Here is a 22,969-nt window from a genome sequence, read left to right on the forward strand (position 1 = left end):
AATCTAGGCTCGTTAGGTGTAAGCTCGAAATTAACTCGACCAATTATTTGATCTACTATTTAGAGATGGTTTCATTATGAACGACGAACTTGCGAGCTCAAGGGGTATGTAGCCTCGAAAGTGCTCCGGGTTTATAAGTTCGATTCACAATTCACGATCGCAAGGGTTCGACACTTGTATGAGTTTCCTAATGCATCTCTTGCCCTCAGACAAGATGGTTCAAGCTCAAGAAGTGCAAGCTCGAATGTGATGGCTTCGTCAATGGTTACTTGTTGGGGGTATAGGCGAAGCAAGATGACGAGCTCGTGATAGACAAATATTCTCGAAGGCATAATGAACCCAGTATCTAAGCTAGTCAGTTATGTGTGAAGGTGTTTATCGTTGTAAAATCCCTATGTTTAAGGGATATGATGTAATTAGTTATCAAATCCCACATTCTATGGGATATTATCATGCACGTAGCAAATAATGCATTAATTGGCATTATATCATTTGATTCATAGAATATCTTCCTGAAATATGTGGGAACGAATTCTAAAACCTTCTCTATAAATAGAGAAGGAAACTCCATTTGTAAAGGACCGAAATATTGTTATTTGGAGAGAAAACTCTTGGCAACTATTCCCTGAAAGTTTCCAAGAATCTCCAAAGAACTAATAATATAGACTCGTGGACTAGGCAGATTTTTAACTGCTAAACCACGTAAAAACACCTTGTTTTCATCTCTTTATTTAACTTCTGGTATATTCTTGTTTAATTGCTCTCCTTTTTAAGTTGACAAAAAACGGCGTCAACAGTTTGGTGTTTTCATTGAGAGCCATTAAACAATGCGTGAGTCTGTTTAGTCAGAGAGCCTCTCGGATTAGCAATGGTTACAAACGATCCTAATATACTGGAGGAGGAAATTCCCTGTGAGGAAGATTACCCACAGCGGCCTGGGAAGCAACCTATGGCGGATCCCGATCTCGAAGAAAGGAGTGACTCATCCGATTCTCGAGGACCGCCTGCCCCCAGACCCGACGACGACATGTATTATAATCCTGAGAGATATGTTCCAATTGTGGAACTTGAGAACCGCCAGCTGCGCAAACAGTTGGCAGAAGCTACCAAACGCAATGACGAGCTAGCCAGAATGGCTACAGCGGCACAAGTACCTCCACGAGACACTCAGGCTCCGGAGGGCAGAACAAGCACCGCCACCAACATCCCATCCTGTTCAGCTGAGAACTCTGAGGGACGATCGGGTCGAGGCCCCTGCCAACCTGACTGCAGCAGCAGACACGGGAATGGAGAATAACCGAGCCACCTCAGTGGCTCGGACCTCAAATCCTGGTGTTGCGCGAAATGTCCCGTAACCTAACTGGGCAAACTCGGGACCTTCTAGGCCCAACAATGGAAGACAGCCACCGTCTCCCATAAGGCACCCGCCATCACCAATAAGGCATCCCTCACCAATTCAAGAAGCTCTGTGACCTACCCATCAAAATAGGGATCGACAAGCTGGACCAGGACAAAGAAATGAAGGAGAGGATGCCCGAGATCGCAGGGATCCTCAACCTACTAAAAGCCAAATGTCACGGTCACGAGCTATTGGGACAAGGAGACTAGTAGGGGATCCACCTCGTAATCACCGAGCAACAATCTATGTAAGTGAAAGCTCGAATTACACTAGGTCTGTGAGCATTTATGACACAAAGCCAAGGAATGTCGGGAATCGAGGAAATCACCCTAACCTACGAGAACATTTAAACCATAATCGAGGACGTGATAATCCCCCGAACTCGGATCTATGAGATCATATAAATGTTCGCAAACAACCAAATTACAATCCTTCACCAAGGCAAGGAGCTGGAGTTGTTATCAATGATAACCAGCCCCCTCAGGTTCCAATTAGGCATCCCATAGATCCTATCCAAGAAAGGATTGAGTAGTTGGAGAGAGCATTCAAGCTCTTACAGAACGAAGGTATCCGGGAACCGGATGAAGACTTCGATGAGGAACTCGAGCCCTTTCCCCACATATCTCTAACACCCCGTTTCCTCAAGGGTTTAGAATTCCTCATGTCCTGCCATTCAATGGAAATTCGGATCCATACAGCCACTTGAGCACATTCAATACAATTATGTGGGCCAGCAATGTGGGCTACGAGCTTAGGTGTATGTTGTTCCCATCCTCTCTCACAGGACCAGCTAAAAACTAGTTTGAAAATTTCAAAAGACATTCGATAGCATCCTGGGATCAACTATCTAGATATTTCAAGAAATAATTCAAAGTCATGGTCGGCATTAGGCCCTAGGCATTGGCTTTAACTAATGTCCGACAGCAACTGAATGAATCACTGAAAGGTTACCTTACAAGGTTTAACCTAGAGGTGGCTCGAGCTCGAGATGTCGACGATAGTGGTCATTTAATGGCAGTTCGAGTCAGTGTAATGCCAGGAAGTCCTCTCTGGGAAGACTTGCAAAGAAAGCCTGTCAGGTCCTTAACCGAGTTCAATCGAAGAGCTCATAGGTTTGTTAATGTAGAGGAGGCGAGGTCAGCATTAAATATGACCTCTCAACCCATAACTACAACAAACGCAAACTCTACCTCGACCTTGGTGGACCGTACAACTTCAAAACCCCCTGGGGACAACCCTTCTAAGAGGAAGAAAAATGAAGGGAGTAACCCCGAGGCGGATGGGGGAAAGAAGAAGAAAGGGGAAAGGTACTTCTCCGTATACAAAGTGTATAACGAGCTTAATGAGTCTCAGGAGAATATCTACTTGGATAATGAAAACCAGGTCCTTTTTAGATGAGCTTATCCCATGAGGAACCAAAAGGCGAAAAGAGATTCTAACAAATACTGTAGATTCCATAGAGATATCGGACATACAACCGATGAGTGTAGACAATTAAAGGACAAGATCGAAGGATTGATATCGAGGGGATATTTCGGGCAATATGTAAGAAACTAAAACCCCAATCAAGCTTCCACCAGCCAAAGGGCAGTAACCGCGCAACCTGCCCAGAACAGGAATTTCTGAGCTCAGGATGATTAACGACCTCCTCCAATTGATGGAGAAGATGTTATAACCATCTTGGGGGGACCCCATATCGCGGGATTGGGCAGGAATGCCCAGAAAATATATGTGAATGAGTTAAAAGCTGGTGACGGTTCTCCCTACGAACCCGAGCCTAGAGCTCCGAAACTACAAAGGGTCAAAACTCAACCCATAACCTTCAATGAAGAGGACGTGTCTCATGTCTAGTTTCCCCATAATTCCCCCTGGTCATCACCCTTCATCTCGCGAATAAGAGGGTGCACCGAGTCCTAATTGATAATGGGAGCTCGGTGAATATCCTCTATAAAGCCACTTTAGAAAAGATGGGACTCGCGCTTCGCGACCTAAAAGCTTGTGCAACCACATTGTCCAGCTTTTCAGGAGAAGGGATTGCCTGCATGAGATCCATCGGACTCCCTATGACCTTGGGAGACTATCCAGTCTCAGTGACCAAGATGATGGAGTTTGTAGTGGTGGATCTCCCATCTGCCTACAATGTGCTGCTCGAGAGACCTAGCCTAGTAGGGCTGGGGCTGTTTCTTCTGTTAGGCATTTGGCCATCAAGTTCCCGACCTCTAGTGGCATCAGGACATTGAAAGGGGACCAGCTGGCAGGAAAGGAATGCTACAACATTTCCGTTAGAGGAAAGAAACAAACAAGTGCACAGGCACTTGTCATCATTCAGAATGAGGACGGGACAGTCTTCGAAATAGATGAAGAAATCGAGCCCAGAATAGAGGAAAAGGCTGACCTCGAGCCACTAGAAGAGCTCGAAGAGCTAAAGCTCAAAGAAGTCGATCCCCCAAAGACTGTGAAGGTGGGGAAAAATCGTTCTGAAAAAGCAAAGTAGCAATTAATTTGCTTCTTAAGAAAGAACCAGGATGTTTTCGCATGGTCACATTCGGGCATGGTAGGGATAAGTCCGAATGTGATAAGCCATGCACTAAAAATTGACAAGAGCTTCCCCCCGAAGCAGCAAAAACGAAGACTCCTAGACGATGACAGGAAGAAAGCCCTAAAGGAAGATGCCGACAAGTTAAAGGAAAATCGGTTCATACGAGATGCCTTTTATCCTAATTGGATCGCCAACCCAGTATTGATTCCGAAGCCCAATGGGACGTGGCGAACCTGTAGCGATTACTCTAACCTCAACAAGGCATGCCCCAAGGATTGTTTTCCCCCACCTCGGATCAATTAGCTCGTAGATGCCACAACTGGGCATGGTCTTATGTCATTCATGGATGCTTATTCTAGCTATAACCATATCGCCATGCACGCACCGGACCAAGAACATACGAGCTTTGTAACCGATAAAGGGTTGTATTGTTACAACGTCATGCCTTTCGGGCTTAAGAATGCTAGAGCAACGTACCAAAGACTCGTGAACATAATGTTCTCTGAGCAGATAGGTAATAACATGGAAGATATGTTAGTCAAATCTAAACATAACGATAACCATGTAAACGACCTCGAAGAATGCTTTCCCGTCTTACAGAAATACAACATGAAACTCAATCCCCAAAAATGCTCTTTTGGAGTATCATCGTGGAAGTTCCTCGGATTCATAGTAAACACGCGAGGAATAAAGGTTAATCCTGACAAGATCCAGGCATTAATTGATATGCCCTCACCTTGAAAGCATAAAGATGTCCAGAGTATAATTGGATGAATGGCGGCGTTAAGTAGGTTTGTTTCTAAATCTATAGACCAATATCTTCCATTCTTCAACCTTTAGAGAGGAGGAAAAAAATTCGAATGGACAGAGGAATGCGAGCTCGCATTCCAAGACCTGAAGAAACACCTCGCGAAACCACCAATCTTGTCTAAACCTATCATAGGAGAAGCCTTATACTTGTATCTCGCTACAACCGATCACGCCATCAGTGCTGCGCTCATTCGAGAAGACAAGAAGGTACAAAAACCAGTGTATTATGTCAGCAAGAGATTACTGGGGGTAGAATCGAGATACCCTTTAATGGAAAAACTGGTTCTCAGCCTAATCCACTCATCTCGAAAGCTCCGACCTTACTTCCAAGCACACCCCATCCACGTGTTGACTAACCAACCACTGCGACAAGTCTTTTCCAAACCAGAGGCCTCGGGCAGATTATTGAAACGGGTTGTTGAGCTCGGAAAGTTCGAGATCACTTATCATCCGAGAATGACCATAAAGGGGCAGGCCCTGGTAGACTTTATCATGGAATGTACGGGAGTATCTGATGACGAAGTTATAACCCCAACCCGCGAGTTGTGGAAACTTTATGTCGATGGATCTTCCAACGTAAATGGATCGGGGGCAGGAATCATATTAATCACCCCAGTAGGAAATTGATTTCACTCTGCCTTGAGGTTCAACTTCGAAGCATCTAATAACGAGGTTGAGTACGAACCTTTATTGGTAGTACTCCGCATAGCCAAGGAAATCAAGGCCAAAGCAATACACTACTACAATGACTCGCAATTAGTGATTAACCAAATTCTAGGGGAATATCAAGCTCGTGGCATAAGGATGGCTGCTTATTTAGAAAAAGCCAAAGCTGCTCTCGAACATTTTGAGTTCTATGCCATTAAGTAGGTTCCCCGAGAACGAAACTCAAATGCAGACGCCTTAGCCTGGCTCACCACATCCAACGAAGCCAACACGCTGAATGTAATAGAATACCTGTCAACTCCCAGTATCAGCGAGCCTAAAAAGGAAGACGTGTGCTTGATTAATTCTAAACCAACCTGGATGACCCCAATAGTTGATTACCTAGAAACCGGCATTCTCCCAGCAGAACGGAACAAGGTTCAAAAATTGTTGTACCAGATTCTGAGATACACTATTGTGGAGGGAAGGTTGTATCGGAGAGGATATTCTATGCCGTTACTCCGATGTGTGACTCCACCCGAGTCAAAGAAAATCCTGGAGGAAATTCATGAAGGATTTTGTGGAGACCATACTGGAGGGCATAGTCTATCAAAGAAAATTATAAGACAAGGGTACTTCTGGCCCACTGTCAAAGCAGATGCATTCAAATATGTCAAGAGATGTGATAAATGCCATGATTTGCTACAATTCCACGAGCTCCACCATCCGAGCTAACCATGATGACCTCCCCTTGGCCATCTGCAGTTTGGGGAATCAATCTCATAGGTTCGTTACCAACTTGCAAAGGTGGAGTAAAATATGTTGTGGTCCCAGTTGATTATTTTACAAAATGGACCGAGGCCGTACCCCTGGCAACAATTACCTCGAAAAAGGTCTTGGATTTTGTGGTGAAAAACATCATCTGCAGATATGGAATGCCAAGGAAAATAGTATCCGCTAACGGTACTCAATTCGACAGTGAATTATTTACCCATTTTTGTGAAAAAAAAAAGGAATAATAAAATCATTTTCCTTCATTGCCCATCCCCAAGAAAACGGCCAAATCGAGGCAGTAAATAAAACTCTCAAGAGTTCTATGAAGAAGAGGTTACAAGAAGCCAAGGGAAAAATGGCCCGAAGAGTTACCCCAAGTTTTGTGGGCATATCGAACCGCAGCTCGTACTTCAACAGGGCATACCCCCTTTCCCTGGCGTATAGGTGTGAGGCCATGTTACCAATCGAGGTCAAAATACCCACGATTCGTAGTCATGCTTACGATCAAGCCTCGAACCAATCCCAGCTCAAAGTAAGTCTGGACCTTATTGAAGAAAGGAGAGACGAAGCTCAACTGAGAAATACAGCATATCAGCAGCGAGCTACCCGATATTTTAATAAAAAAGTTCGGGATAGGAAGTTCGGATTGGGAGACTTAGTGTTAAAGCGTGTGTTCCTAGCTACAAGAGACCCAAATACTTGTGTACTTGGACCTAATTGGGAAGGACCTTACCAGATCGAGTCCATCATTCGACATGGAGTCTATAAACTGGCGAGATTAAACGGAGAGTTGGTACCGCGAGCTTGGAATGGCGAGTATCTACAACCTTTCTATCAATAGTGTAGGAGTGATGTCTCATTGTAACCAAGCATGTTTGTTTATACAAATTTTTTATAAAATGTTCAATTCTTGTTCTCGTATGTTGTATTTTTTGCAAACTCTCTTAATTGAATAACCTATGGTCACATTCATAGGATATTAAGGGGGCATTAGTGGTATACATACCATAAGTTTGAAAAAATAAATAACATTAAATAAAAATGTCTAGATAATTAAGCCAACATAGAAATTATAAGTATATGCTCGAAATAAGTGTCTATATATAACTAGATGCACGAGCTAAGATAATTTGGACGTAACCAGATTATTAATAAGTGTCTGGACATAACCAGATGTGCAACCTAAGATAATTTGGACGTAACCAGATTATTAAAAAAATAAGTGTCTGGGCATAACCAGATACGCGAGCCAATATGATCTAGACAAAACTAGAATAAAAGTATACAAGTGTTTGGATTACAAACCAAACACGACCTAAATAGGTTTGGAACAACCCAGCTAAAACTAATTGGCGCAAGTTGGGAAAAGATAAACCTACTTTGAGCAAAGTCGAGATCGAGGCTACAGTATTTTGCAAAAAAAAAAATATAGTTTCGACCTCATAACCTCAAGAAGCTACTTGAGGAAGAGGAAAAGTGACTAGAAAAAGCAAGATATAACTAAACTACCCGCCTTACATACCACTTAAGTACTTTCGAGTGCGTGGTAAAAGTAAAATCTGACCTTGACAAGAAACGAGATCGGATGTGGATACATCGATCAAACTATGCATGAATGCATAGAAACTCGAGTTGAAATCCGACAAATGTTTGTATGAATAAACAAACATAAAGGAAAAAATTTAATATAAGTTGCTCAAAATATTTCGACCTAGAAATGTGAAGCAAAAATATTAAAGTAAATGTCGAGCATAAAAATTAAGTATATCAACTGTAAAAGTTTGAACAAAAAAACACTCTTGTATGAGTTGTAAATTGTTTTTGCCCAAGGGGCATAAAAATAAAAATCAATTGTTACAAAAATTTTAATGAGACGCAGCCCATGATCTCTCTTCTAAGAAGCTGGAGCGTCCCCCCCCCCCCCCCCCCGGCGGCATCTGGCATCTCCTTAGCCTTTTCAGCCTCTTCCTTAGCTTCCTCTACCTCCAACCGAGCTTGCCACTCAGTCATGTGCTCGCCCTCCAGGGTTCCTAAGAAGCTTGTGTCGACAGCTCGATCTTTCCTTTGCTTAAATTCTTCGAGGAGGCGAGCCTTTTCACCCTCCATTATCTCAAATGTGGCCTTTTTCTCCTCCTCAAGTTTGGCATTCAGCTTTTCAAGCTCCTCGACCCTGGAACTCTTCTCCTCGAGCTCTTTGATCCTCGAGTTCCTCTCTTTGAGCTCAGCTTCTAGCTTTGACTTGGCAGCATTAAACTCGTCGGCGAGCTTATGCTGGAGATTCTTCGACTCCTGAGCATAATACATGCTCACATGAACCTCATTGTTCACCTTGTAATTCAGCTGAGCAACTGCAGCAAGAGCCTAATACACAGACAAATTATGTCAGAACATGTTCCAAGTAAACCTCAAACGAATAACAGTAAGAAAAATTTAACGAGGAGATGAGTTCGGTACTCTTGTCGTAAAGGACATTGGAATCCCAAGCATTGACCAGGAACTGCCACTGAGGAGCCCCAAGATTGTTGAAGCTTTGGCCCACTCGAGACAGGACATCTGAGCCAAGTGTGGCTCCGTGAGTCCCCGTAGCACTATCAATGACATACTCATTAGAATGAGTAGAAATCGACCGCAGGCGCTCCTGAGTTGGAACTGGTTTCTTCAGAGCTGGCGCGGTAGTTTTGAGGGCTTGGGTAGCAGGAGGTATAGGAGGAGCAGCTTCCACAGGAACCCCAACCTGAGGGTTCGAGGTCATAACCTGGCTCAGGCCTTGAGGGCCCAGGGGAGGAAGAGTCACCTCAGTCCTTTTGGGGATCTTGGCAGGCCGACCAACTTTTTGTGACGCTCTCGGGCGCTTTCTTTGCTTGGCTCCCAAGCAGCTGTTAAGAACATTTTCGAGGTCAGAATCCATGCCCCTTGCATAATCAAGTCATACATTAGTGCACGTGCTTAAAATTACCAAAGTAAATGTGAAGCAAACATTTATGTAAAAAAGGATCAAGTGATGAGAGAACTAACTAGAACTCTCCCCCGAGCTCGTGCTCGGCGACCAAGTAATCCCCTTATCTTCAGAGGAGGCTGAGGGAGTCCCTTCCCTATACGTGGAAGTTAACCTCGAAAGGTCCATATAGTCGTTTGTTCCATATTGAACGGCTACCCCATCCCAAAATTCATTTAAACTATACATAGTTTGGTGTTTCCCTAGCCAACTATCGAACTTATGAACCCTATCATCTACCCAAGACCATACGTGGAAGTTATCCCTAGAATCCGAGAATAGAATCAGGGTGTCGGGTTTGTATTGAAGCAGGGAAGGGGACCACAAGGCCGAACTAAGAATGACCATACCTCTGTCACTCAAGCTTAAAGCCCCATCATTCGCATCATTTCCCGAGCATGGACTCCTGTGACGCTGTGCTGGGGATCAGGCCCTCTGCCTCGGAGGAAGTTTGTCTGTAGGGAGTGGTACATGCTCCCAAATGACGTATTTTCGGTAAGTGCCTTCATCCATCGTCTGATCCTTCTCTAGGAGACCACAGGCTCAAAGTTTATCTTCATGAAGAAGATATGATAGGGAGCGCCTATCGTACGGAAACTAGAGCAAAACTTCCTTGTGCTCCTTCATTGCATCCATAGGAGTAGGACAGTGATAATTGGCTGGAGAATCAAATATATTACAATTAGCTCGAGCCTAAACATTAATCGAGCATGAAAAGAAAGAAGGATTTATACTTACGGATTCGTTGAAACGAATAGAACTTCGAAGGAGCCAGGCCATCTGTCCAAAAGAAGGCGAGCTTGAAGTTGGGAGGATGGTTGGGCATGTCCTCAAAAATCTTCTTTTCCTTGGGATAACTCGACAAGTAATAGAAGCCATCTCCTCCCCGAGCTTGGGAGGGGTTGCTTTTCAGACAAAAGAGATATAGGATCTCCCTTGGCAAAGGTCCTTCCCACTTTAGTTCGTGGTACAGCGACCTCAGGGCTGACAAAACACTGTATGAATTGGTCTGGAGCTGGAAGGGTGCGAGCCCAACAAATTCCTGAATGTCCTTAAAAAATGACTTCAAGGGAAATAGAGTCCCTGCCTTCATATGCTCGCGAATCCAGGGCGCGAGTTTAAGTTTATTATCAGGACGGCCATTGCTCGGAGCAAAGCAGCTTCGCTCATTGGAGGTAGGAGCTCGACACCTCAGGGAGCCTGATAATCCTATGTCGTGGCAAGCCAGGATGTCTGTCCAAATGAAGACACCAAGCTCCAATAATGTTCGGCCTCAAAAAATTCCCCCTGGATGTGGGGACCGTAGCAGGTTGCGAAGTAGACGGACGATTTGATGACTCCTTCATTAGCAAGAATACAAGATCACCAGGCTTGAAGGCAACAGTTACTTTAAGTGTAGGGTCGAGGTGGATCGGTCTGAGCTCATGGTTTGGTTCTGGATAGATAATGACCTGAAGTTTTTTCATTTTCCGTTCATCAACCTCGTCGATTAGATGACAAAAGTGAGCTCGAATATATTCTTGTTCACGCCTCTCTTTATGCTCACGAATTAGCCGCTTATTTCGAGTGAAGGGCGATTCATGGCTTGGAGTTATCGGAGAATAGGGAATTGCAAGCACTGACCCCCACCGTTTTTCAAGATTCTGCGACATCTAGCAAGAAAGAAAAGGGTGAGGGCTAGGCACACAAGGAATAAAGAATAAAATTCTAGATGGTTCGAGCTCGAAGGCTCAAAATCACAAGGCAAGCTCGATCGAGATTGAAATCTCAAAGGAACGGGATGAATTTGAAGGAACCCCCGAGCCAGATTCCAACTTGTTGAAGGTCTATAGTGATGTTATTTTATAATGACAATTAAGTAGTTACAGTAGTCTGCCTATAGTCTCATTCATTGACGTAGATAACTTATCAGGCTCGGGCTTTGAGCGTGTATTTAACCCGGAGAAGGGAAAGTGGATTCATTTTAAGAATCCTGGATTTTCAAGGAAAAAATTGACGGTTACTCAAAAAAGGTGATAATTTGGGAAACGTGCAATTTAAAACCCTAAATCAATACCCCATTTCTTGGTCCACAAGGTACATTACCCGTAATAAAAAATTAACAATCAAAAAGCTACTTTTGCATCCTCTACACTAAATCTAGGCTTGAAACCCATGATACTAGAAATTTTTTGAACCCAAAGTCTACGTAGTATCAGCTAAACTATATTGTTGAAGTTACTAATTGCTACAAATATCCTAGTACAAAACTAGCAAATATGTTCACAGGCAATAGAAACACGAAAATATACATATGAACATATGAGATCCAGAACAGAGACTTACACACAGTGGTTGGTGGATATAGGGATATTGACGATCGTAGGTGTGGTTGCAGGAAATCTTTCACGGAGTCGTAAACACCGAGGGATTTTTGTTTTCTTGGTTTGGAGAACATGCAAAAAAGAAAGAGGATTTTTTGGCTCTGGTTTTTCTTTCTGAAACTTAAACAATTAAAATGAAGAAGAAGGGGACGGTACGGTTATATATATGTGTCTTCCAAGGAGATCAAAGGTCAAATTGATCTGGGCCATTGGCCAGATTCGAAATCTGATCAGACAGTCGGGTATGAACGTGGTGATGGCGGCGTAAAGCTGGCAAGTGAATAGACGTGGGCATGGTACAAGAATACTCAAGTACTCTAGTTGAGCAACCCCTGGCTGACACGTGTCCAATCTTGAGTATATTAGACGACTCAGTTTCCAAGGAGGGCAGTTCAAAAGTTTCCTTCTCATAGGATTCGAATTGATACTTTTGAGGGGGAAAAATGTTACACCAAGATTTCGAGCATGGTAATTATGATCCCGAAATATAGGCTCGTTAGGTGTAAGCTCAAAATTAACTTGACCAAGTATTTGATCTACTATTTAGAGATGGTTTCGCTGTGAACGACGAACTTGCGAGCTCAAGGGGTATGTAGCCTCGAAAGTGCTCCGGGTTTATAATTTGGATTCATAATTCACGATCACAGGGGTTCGACACTTGTATAAGTTTCTCAATGCATCTCTTTCCCTCAGACAAGATGATTCGAGCTTGAGAAGTGTAAGCTCGAAGGTGATGGCTTCATCAATGGTTACTTGTTGGGGGCATAGGCGAAGCAAGATGACGAGCTCGTGATAGAAAAATAGTCTCGAAGGCATAATGAACCCAATATCTCAACTAGTCGGTTACGTGTGAAGGTGTTTATCATTGTAAAATCCCTATGTTTAAGGGGTATGATGTAATTAGTTATCTAATCCCACATTCTATGGGATATTATCATGTACGTAGCAAATAATGCATTAATTGGCATTATATCATTTGATTCACAGAATATCTTCCCGAAATATGTGGGAACGAATTCTAAAACATTCTCTATAAATAGAGAAGGAAACTCCATTTGTAAAGGATCGAAATATTGTGAATTGGAGAGAAATCTCTGGGCAACTATTCCCTTAAAGTTTCCAGGAATCTCCAAAGAACAAATAATATAGACTTGTGGACTGGGCATATTTTTAACTGCTGAACCACGTAAAAACACCTTGTCACTACTACAAAAAAGGTTTTTTAGGACTAGCATTACGAGTCCTAAAAAAGTTTTTAGGACTCGCGGGGCGCAAGTCCTCTATTTGAGAACCTTAAAAACTGAGGTTTTTTAGGACTCGCGTTGGGTGCCTTTAATTATGTTTTTTGGACTCGCTACGAGTCCTAAAAATTATGGTTTAGTACCTTTAAGTAATTTTTTAGGACTCGCAACGCAAGTCCTAAAAAATCCCGTTGAGGGCCTTTAAGTATGTTTTTAGGACTCGCGACGCGAGTCCTAAAAAATGGGTTTTAGTGCCTTTAAGTAAGTTTTTAGGACTCGCGTTGCGAGTCCTAATATAGTGTGCTGTAGTAAAAGACAGCACATAAAAAATTAAATTAATTTAACATTTGTAACATTAAATTTATATTTGATTAGTTCTAACACTTTCTAAAAAAATAAATAAACTTATAAACTTTTTTATTCAACAATTTTATAAATTTATTACACCAACAACAGTCAACGATCAAAAAATTAACCAAATTTACATATTACAAACACAAAAATTACATAGCAAACTTAATCAAAATATATTTCATCGGATACAAATATAATCTCAATTTATAAGTAATCAGTTCTATGCAACATGAACAAGTTGTAAGTATACTCGAGTATTCTTATACGAGTTGTTCAACTCTATCTTGTATTTCTCAAGTTTATGTTGAAGTGACTTGAGTGCAGCAGTTGCTGTCCTCTTTCTCTTTAGTTCCTGAAACACTAAAAGTTGCAGCTCTTTATTAAAAAAAAAATCCACACACAATGATACAATATACAACAATATATTCTGGAAAAGTTGGTATTTCAAAGCAAAAGTGCTACAAAAGAACCATTAGAACTAAAGCATCTAACAAATTCTCCATGGTTCCATAGATGTAATCATACTTGGCATGAAGCCATTAACAATAAATAATAGGTTCAAAGCAGAGTGTGGTAACAATAAAAAATTATCTCTGTCAATAGCTCATCATTTGATTAAAAAAATGACAACTAAAACAAAAGAAAATAAGTTACAGGTGAAGAGAAATCTATTAACCTGATAAGAAGTGCATCAAATGCCTCACATCTAGAATCTTTCTAACCAAGTAATAGATTGCATAAAGTTTTACAAATTCAAAGAAAAGTATATCAAACTAAAAGTATACTAAAATCCTTATTTATGCTTTATGTCAGCCATGTGTATTGCAAGAAAATAACTCAAACCTTATGAAGAAGCTATGAAGTATCTGATGAAATATGCTGAATTATCTAACTTATAATAAAATTTAAAAAATGAAGACTAAACACTTTCAATCTCTTTATCTCGTAATATACCCACATATACAAAAAAAAAAGAATCTTATCATATAAAATTACAATGTGGTTGACGAAGACTTGGAAAGCAAGTAAGTTTTTATTTGCCTACCACAACTTATATAACTTTTATCTTCATTTAATCATATATAATTGGAACTTATGATGGAAAAAGATATTAATACTATTATATTGCACATCAAATTCTTTGTTTATTTGTAATAACTGATGTTGGTTTTTTTTTTATCTTTTAGCTAGGGACATTTTATGAAACAATTTTTCGCATTGTAAGTACGATCAATTTTAACATATAACTTAATCAAAATCCTCCCCACAATTACACCTATTTCACGAAACGGAACCTATAATTACTAATAAGAAGAAACAAACTCAATCCACCAAAAACACATTTACATGCAAAGAGATGAAGATTAATTAAAAAGAAAACCAAAACCATGCCAATTTGAAAGTTGAAACAAGAAATATAAGAGTGAAAAAAATAACAGAAAGGAAATTGGTACGCGAGAGGAAGAGTAGAGGTTGCATCAAGCAAAGTATATTGATTTTGCCCAATTTCAGATAGCCACAAAATGGCTGCATAAGAGATAAGTACGAATAAGAGAACTGAAAGGCATAAACAACTATATTCTTATTACAAATAGAAAAATAAGATAAAAAGGAAAACATGAGAAAAAAAAATCAGAATCTAAGCCCAGAAACACCAAACACAAGCACAATTGAAAGAGATTGAAAAATATCATCAGGAGTTAGAGACAACTCAAGCCTTTAATGAAACCCCTTCTACGCAACTAAAACCATAAAATATTTTTAAAAAAATTATTCAACTCAGCTGCTTGTGAAGTAACCCCAAGCGTTGATTCAAGATAATAAATTTCTTCATGCTATATAAATATATATTCCTAAAAACCAAATATCATATATCCTAAATCTATTTCAAATCATATAAACCCTAGAAATTAGGTTAAAAAGGTAAGAAAATAGGCCACAATCACCAACGTAAGCTTTGTTAAAGGTTCACAATAGGTGGCAGAACAAACACCGTTGAAGGATCTTTCTAAGATTAATTTTCAGAATGTTATATTATATGTATGATTCTAAAATCTCACGGACGGGGTTTATTCAGCAACCTGTTTTACTCTTTTGGGAGAGAAAAGATGAGAATCTGATTCAAATTCTAGAAAGACCTATCCTGCACTTTTAATCTCGAAAGCACAAATCTGTGATCACATAGTTACTCTAAATCGGCTCTTTTGAGGCTCGGATTAAGCAAATTTTGTGATTAGTTGCAAAATTTAAATTCAACTTAATTATTCATTAGACGGTCAAATGTTAAATATCCGGATCACAAATTTATCATTGTGGCAGTCATCTTTTTCATATTTCCACACAAAAATAAGTACAAAATTTTTTATAGAAAATTGGACAGCATATCCCCTAATTTACTAGTCTAGCCATATGTCACAATCAACACCAACATGTCAAACAAATCAAACAACACACATGTTTTCATCCATATATCACTGCAGCACACAAAATTCTCAGAACCTACTTCACCAAGATATGCAAGTTTTCAACCTTCTCTTATCACCGCAGCACACATAATTCCAAGAACCTACTTCACTATGGATGAATATCTAAGATATTCAAACTCCACTAAGTACAAAAATATTTGACAGATAGCTATAAATAAGAAGTCTTAACTTAACTAGGAAACTATTTTTTTATAATTCAAACTCAGATAAACTCTAATAAAAATCTTTAAAATATATGAAAGTAAAATTGCAATCAATTTCTAATTACATGAAACATGTTTGGAATCATGCAATAATCTAAAATACAAGCAATGAAGCAGCAATTCAGAAGATGCATATTAAAAAGTTTAATCTATTAATTACCTGTTCTACACCTTGAACTGAGGACCTTTCCTTTCTAGAAGCATCACCATGTTCAACTTCAGCAGCTAAATTGTCATGGACGTCCACAGCATCCTATTAACAATGGCAAACGTGAGAAGTAAAGGCAGTGAGAATATTTACAAAAGCAATTCATAGTGCTTATAATAATAGACCAATTTCAAGAAAAAAAATATTCTAAATGTTATTGCTGCAGTGCAGGAATAAAATCCACAATAGGAAGAACTACTAAAAAAGACTAGAAATCAAAACCATCACACAAGAAAAAGAAACTGACAATTTATTCTTCCTTATGATACTACAACAAGTAGATGTAGCTGTTTCGCATATGTATATGTAGAAAGAAAAAATTCTAACACTGTACAACTTCCAGTTCTCGTGCTGCTCAAAATAAGGTGAGCTTTGTATTGGTTTGGAGAAAAATAAAAACATGAGAAGCCTATTACTTACACATGGAAAAAAATAAATTTTGGAATGTACACCTCCCAAGACCGTTACTTATACAAAATATCACTTCATTGAGCATTGGAAGTTCATTAAAAGATACTGACCCATATGCAAGTTGAAATAATTTGCATAAACCGTATGAATAATGACATATATCATAAGTTCATCACCCAACTTAGATAAAACAAATATGAATAGGGAATGAGGAGATCATACCTCTAAGCTGCTGGACAAGTCCTTTAAGTGTTTTCTCTTCATTTTGTAGCTGTGATAGCTCGGCCTCATCCTTAGCTATAGCTGTTTTTGCTAGTTCAATTTCCTACTTTCTTATTGAAACATCCTCTTGAAAAGTCGCAATTTTTTTCATCAATTTGTCCCTTGCCACTTTCCCATCCTCCCAACATGTATTAGGGCATTTCCTTTATCATCATACTCATCACTCCCATCACAGCAGCATGAGATTAAGGACTAGTTAAGGCAGATTAGAGAAGACAAGTATCCAGCTGAAAACAACAATTCAGTAAAAAGATCTAATAATTCTATATTACATCCTACATGCATGCCACATTTAATAAACCATGATAATCAGAAGAAAAAAAAAGGCTCATTACGACTGAATTCCCATTACTCATTCAATAAGATTTTTTTTATCCCTGATCAATGACATAGTTTCTTCTAAAATCACAATCCTCTCCAAAGAAAGAACTCAAAATATAAGAAAAATAAACTAGGGAAATAGAACATGGAAGGAAAAACTGGTTCTTGCGTCTATACAAGTTATTAAAGCAGTAAATTTAAAGTTACTGACTGCATATACCATCATTCACTCTAGAAGAGAATAACACTTTAGGAGCATGCCCTGCATTTCGACAATAGAATCTTCCATTTGGACAAGCAGATGTTCCTACAACCCACCAAACAAATATGCATAGCATTTATCAAAATCAGTAAATCACAAAGATACCCAATAGAAAAGTATAACATTTCACCAAACAATGCAATGAAAAGAAAGGGAAAAGAAAAACCAAATGAATGATATACAAACTACAGTAAAGTTAGCAAGTATAATAACCAAAAAAAACCCATCCCCATAAGAAATCAAATACATCTTTCACCTAATATAGATAAATAATCAAATTCAGTAAAATATAGGAGAGGAAGATGATTCTTCTCATCAGGTCGATCCCCATCCCCGCCATTGAGCCCGCATCTGAGACGAGGAAGACCACGAGCCCAAACCCACACCTCTTCCCCGTCACCGTCGTAGGCTTGTCGTAAATTGATTGGGACTAATAGCATAGGATCATCTCTCTTTGAGAGAAAACAAAGTGAGAAAGAGAACCATTTAAGATAAAACATTACAAACCCATACGCCAAAATAACATTAGAAAACATGTATGACTACCTAACTAATCACAAATCGTCAAACAAGAGGCTCGGGGTAGTCGGGATCTCACCAGAAAGTGCAAGAGGCGGACGGCTTTGGACCGTTGGTTGACAGCCCTGGGCAGCGCTTATGGTGGTGAGCTCGCGGGGGTTGACGTTTCCAGGGCCGGCGGTTCGATTGGGCTAGCGCGTGTACGGCTCCGACGATGGGACGATGGCTGTTCGGGCCTGGCAGAGGCAACACAGTGAGAGAGAGAAAGAGGCTTCGGGGAAGATAGAGGGAAATGAGGGAAAAAGAAAAGATGTTTCAGATTTTTTTTATTTTAAATTTTTTTTATTTATTTAATTACAAAAAAATCTGATATCTAATATATAAATTCTTTTTTAGTTAACACAATTTATTTTTTATTTAAATTAGATCCCCAAATGTGTATTTTGACCCTATATTTTCGAAACAAATGAGTGTTTTTATGCTCTTATACTTAACAATTTTAAGGACTTGCTTTGAGAGTCATTAATATTCTTTTAGGAATCGCAAAGCGAGTCTTTAAAAGTCACAATTCTTAATTTTTCAGCCCAAGTGTTTTTAGGACTCGCAAAGCGAGTCCTTAAAAAGTATTAAGGACTCCCAAAGCAAGTCCTTAAAATTGTTAAGTAAAACACTCATTTTTTAACCTAATTTTTTTAGGACTCACATATTCTTTTAGGACACTCATTGCAAGTCCTAAATTGTGTTTTTTCAGGACTCTCAATGAGTGTCCTAAAAAATCCATAAATATTTTTAAGGACTTGCATTTATGTGCGTGTCCTAAAAGTTTTCCCGTAAATGATATTTTGTAGTAGTGTGTTTTCATCTTTTTATTTCACTTCTGGTATATTCTTGTTTAATTGCTCTCATTTTTAAGTTGAGGAAAAACGGCGTCAACAAAATAAGATATTAATTTAAAATGTTTCTTGGATAATTTTTCAAAACCTTTTTTGATTGATATTTAAAATAATAAATATAATTTAATTATTTGAACTAATGATACGATGTCATGTAATGGCAAAGCTAACGAAAAGTATTTGCGCATGCAACTAAATGTTGATGTTAACTACATTTGTCGTAAAAATTAAAAAAAATCATTAAAAAAAATTGAGTACCTAAGTATAATTTTTGGCACAATTTAAGTTCTTTCACTTGAAATATCCTAGAAATAAAAACAGCACATAAAGATTAAACGTTTCGACAGTTTGTGTAAAGTTTAGAGTTTGTACTCTCTCTTGCAACCGACCTTCTTGCATGCCACCAGCTCGTATATTAATTGGTTTACAAAATAAAAGGCATTCAAAATGAAAATATTGAATTCGATGTGTCTTGAAAAATTGGCCATTGCACTAAAAAAAAGTTTGAGAAGAGGGAGCTCTTTCTTGGGCCTTGACAAGCTTTGGGGCCTAACAATACGACTTTCACTGCCATCGGTAGGTTGACTTTTGTGACCCAGCCTATATTATATAGCTATTACTAAAGAAATTCCTTCCCTTTATCAGCTTCAAGATTTTTATTTACTGTCTAGGCTAACCCAATAAGCTTATTGATGACCATATATTTGTTTTGTCCTAACTCCTAAAGTGGAGAATAACCAAATAAAATTGACCAAAGCTATCTCATGTAAAGTCAAAGCATTAGTGGACGATTGCACCCCTGCTTCTCTACAGTAACCAACGATTTCCACCGTGGCGTCTAATGAGTAATAACCTAAAGCTAGTAGCATACACATTTTTCTTGTAAAGATTCTAGAAATATATATAAGAAATCAAGTAATTGCTCAACGAGATGTACCAAAAATTAAAAATTAAAATGGAATTGGTAATGAGAAAGGAATCGAAGAAAACAACTTTATGAAAGTCTAACTCAACCGTATGAAACTTTTGAATTGAATTTTAAGCCTAATAATAATAATAATGCATATTTACCAGCTTAAAAGCTATTGAGACATCAAGTATAGCTAGATTACTCTATATAAATCCCAAGTTTATTGGTTGTATAATACCACGAATCTCACAATACACTTGCTAATTTCTCTTATATATCCTCGTTTTTTAGCAGATAAAACAAGCATTAAGAACAAGATCATGGCTTTGAATCATGCTGCAAAAGGGTTAGTACTACTCCTAGTCACTGCCTCTGTATTAGCAATCGGTCAGGCCAAGACCATCGTGGTTGGAGGCACCGAAGGTTGGCGTTACGGCTTTAACTACACAGACTGGGCTATCCAAAACACCCCCTTCTACATCGAGGACAAACTCGGTCTGTACAATAATATAATTAACTTCCTATATATGTATATAAATTTAATTTGTTGATCCGTTATAAACAGTGCATCAATTTTATGAGAAAGAACGTACATTATTACATGTGTTTTATTTTTGATGATGAATATATTGTGTGTTGTAGTGTTCAAGTACGATCCTCCAAGTGACACTAATTCATTGGCTTACGGCGTATACAAGCTGCCAAACCTGGACAGCTACTTGAGTTGCAACTTCAGTAGTGCTGAGGTATTGGCGAACTCGACGCAGGGAGTGGGCAACGGCTTTGAGGTTTCGCTGAACGAATGGAAGCCTTATTACTTTGCTAGTTACGGGGTTGACGCCAACCACTGCAACGATGGTCACATGAAGTTCTTTGCCGTGCCATGGCCTCACAATAACTAACCTATACCTCTGCTATGCTATGCTTGCTATACCTAATCTAGCTACCATCTTTATTTTATGTAATTAATAATGAATAGGGGGTCCTTCCTTTTCGTTTTTCTGGTTTTACTTATTGAAGGTTTATGATATGACAGTAGCGAGAGAGAATTTTAATATATACACTATAGTCTATCGTCAATCTTATTGACAATTATTAATATCCCTTCGTTTTCTTTGTTATCGTAGTATATGTATTTAATTGTACGTGCCTACTTTCTGTACTATTGGAAATTAATAAAGATTGATGTCTGTTGTTATTTTTGTATTACTCGTATTTAGATGCCAAAATTACAAATAATTATTAAGCATTTATTTCAATTCATGTTAATTTATTATTAATGACGATTCAAGACTACTTAGAACTATTTAGTGAAAACACATCAATGAAAAACCTCAGAATTTCACTTGAAGAAGTGAAATTATGATATGTTAACTGTTATAAATAGCATAAATCATCACTACAAAAAATACTCTCTTTAGCAGCGGCAATATTAGTAGCGACTAAAAATCGCCACTAATAATAGCATTATCAACGGCGAGAAAACTTGGTCGCCGCTGATATCAGATGAGGTAATTTTTTTTATTAAAAAAATTATTAGTAGCGACAAATATCGCCGCTAATACATTCAAAATACCCTAAAAAAGAAGTGGAAAATTCCCCTCCAACGTTAATATATAAGGCTTGTGTCGCCGCTAATAGTCGCCACTAGGCATTTTCCCACTTCGAGCCGAGGAAGGTTATATCAGTCCCAACCCTAAAACTAAAACATTTTTCCACCAGGCATTTTTTCACTTCTTGTCGTCGTTCCATCTCTCTCTCTACTCTCTCTTTTCGCCACCAGCGAAGGTAGACATTTTTCCACCAGCGAAGGGATAGGGTCGGCAGGCGAAGAGGCAGCAGTCTTTCTCTCTCATGACTCTCGGCAGGCGAAGGGCTCACAGTAAGCGGCAGGCGAAGGGCTTTAGTGGCTTCAGTCTCCAACCAGTCACAGTAAGTATTTTTCTTCTCCTTTTTATATATATATATATATATTCTGTATATATTCTATTAAATCTTATAAATTATATAGATAAATAATATACAAATACATATATTTTATTCATATATATAAAATTATTCATTTAATTCTCTACAGTAGGAAAATAGAATCTGATTGGCAATTTCAAAGTTTCTATGATGACAAAATTTTCTATTTTCTATCATTTGATTTGATTTTGTAATATTGTTAATTGTATTTTATATTATTGCTAAATTATACTATGTTTGTATCTTATTTATATTCTATATGTTCTGTTATATACTCTATTAGATGATATTGGTTGATAATTTTTGTATTTTATATTCTGTGAGTGCGTGGTAGATTTTGTTGATAATTGTTTCTTTTTTTACTTTAATAAATTTAATAATGTTTGTTTCTTTAATTGTAGAGGCCGAAAAAAATGGTAAAGGAGAAGACCTAGACAATTATTGATTGATGAATTCAGTTTTTTTTTTTATTTCACTTAAACTTTTTTTTTTGTTTCTTATGACTTATGTTGGATAGTTTGATTGAATATATGTTTATAAATTTTCAAATTTCTTAATTAGGTTGAAGGGTCAAAGTATATGTGTGTGTATCTGTATGTGTGCTTATATATATATATATATATATATTGTTATCCAAAAAATAGGCATGGATGACATGGCAAACGTTTAATACACGTGGCTGACATCTGGCAGGAGTCTTGTTTGACCATCGACCAGAGAGATGTCTATGGCGCAATGCTCAATCTTTATATACGACCAGCCTGGTCGTATACTCGATATATTTGGAGAAAATCTTATGCAGTTATAATCATATCCGAAATTATCTCCCATGATTTCCTGAGTATCCGATTATTTAGGAAAGAATATCTGTAACAAATTAATGTAATCTTCCATGAGCCTATAAATTGAGAAAGATAGCTCAAGGAAGGGACTTTTTTGCTTTCTAATTATTTGAGATTAGAGTTTTACAAGTGTATTAGAGCTATCACATTCAATATATTACATTGTTCTTCAGAGGTTTGTGAAACTCATTGAACCCTAGTTCTTTGATCACTCCTTTGAATCTTATATCAATAACAGCTCAAGTGGACGTAGGTTATTACCAGATTCTGGGGCCGAACCACTATAAATTCCTGTGTGTTTTATTGTTTTTGTCATTATTCTCATCTCAACATTTCTGTCCACATCAAGCAATTTTGACTCCGTGTCAGCTGACCAAAATCAGGGTCAACATTCTGGTGCTTTCATTGAGAGCTTGATATGAAACCGTTGATATAGTAATGGCGAAAACAACCAAGAATACTGGACAGACAGCTAGCGCTGCACCATCTCAACCGCCTCCTCCTCCTCCAAACGTGACCGAAGATGAGTCACATTTGGAATTCG

At 38.6% G+C, this 22,969-nt stretch overlaps 1 protein-coding gene across 1 annotated transcript; it reads left to right on the forward strand.

Moving 5' to 3' along the window:
• The first annotated feature begins 19,842 nt into the window (after positions 1-19,842).
• Positions 19,843-20,813, forward strand: LOC133803207 (blue copper protein 1a-like). Its single transcript, XM_062241182.1, has 2 exons — positions 19,843-20,110; positions 20,258-20,813. The coding sequence occupies exons 1-2, from the start codon at positions 19,936-19,938 to the stop codon at positions 20,515-20,517; spliced, it is 435 nt and encodes a 144-aa protein (XP_062097166.1). The 5' UTR covers positions 19,843-19,935; the 3' UTR covers positions 20,518-20,813.
• Positions 20,814-22,969: the final 2,156 nt, after the last annotated feature.

This window comes from Humulus lupulus, chromosome X (genome assembly GCF_963169125.1).
Source record: "Humulus lupulus chromosome X, drHumLupu1.1, whole genome shotgun sequence".
Classification (NCBI taxonomy): Eukaryota; Viridiplantae; Streptophyta; class Magnoliopsida; order Rosales; family Cannabaceae; genus Humulus; species Humulus lupulus.

Excerpts from the sequence above, each read along its gene's own strand:
- LOC133803207 (XM_062241182.1), top strand. The coding sequence starts at position 19,936 with ATGGCTTTGAATCATGCTGCAAAAGGGTTAGTACTACTCCTAGTCACT. Across the intron at positions 20,111-20,257 it reads CTACATCGAGGACAAACTCG|TGTTCAAGTACGATCCTCCA; the intron begins GTCTGTACAATA and ends TGTGTGTTGTAG.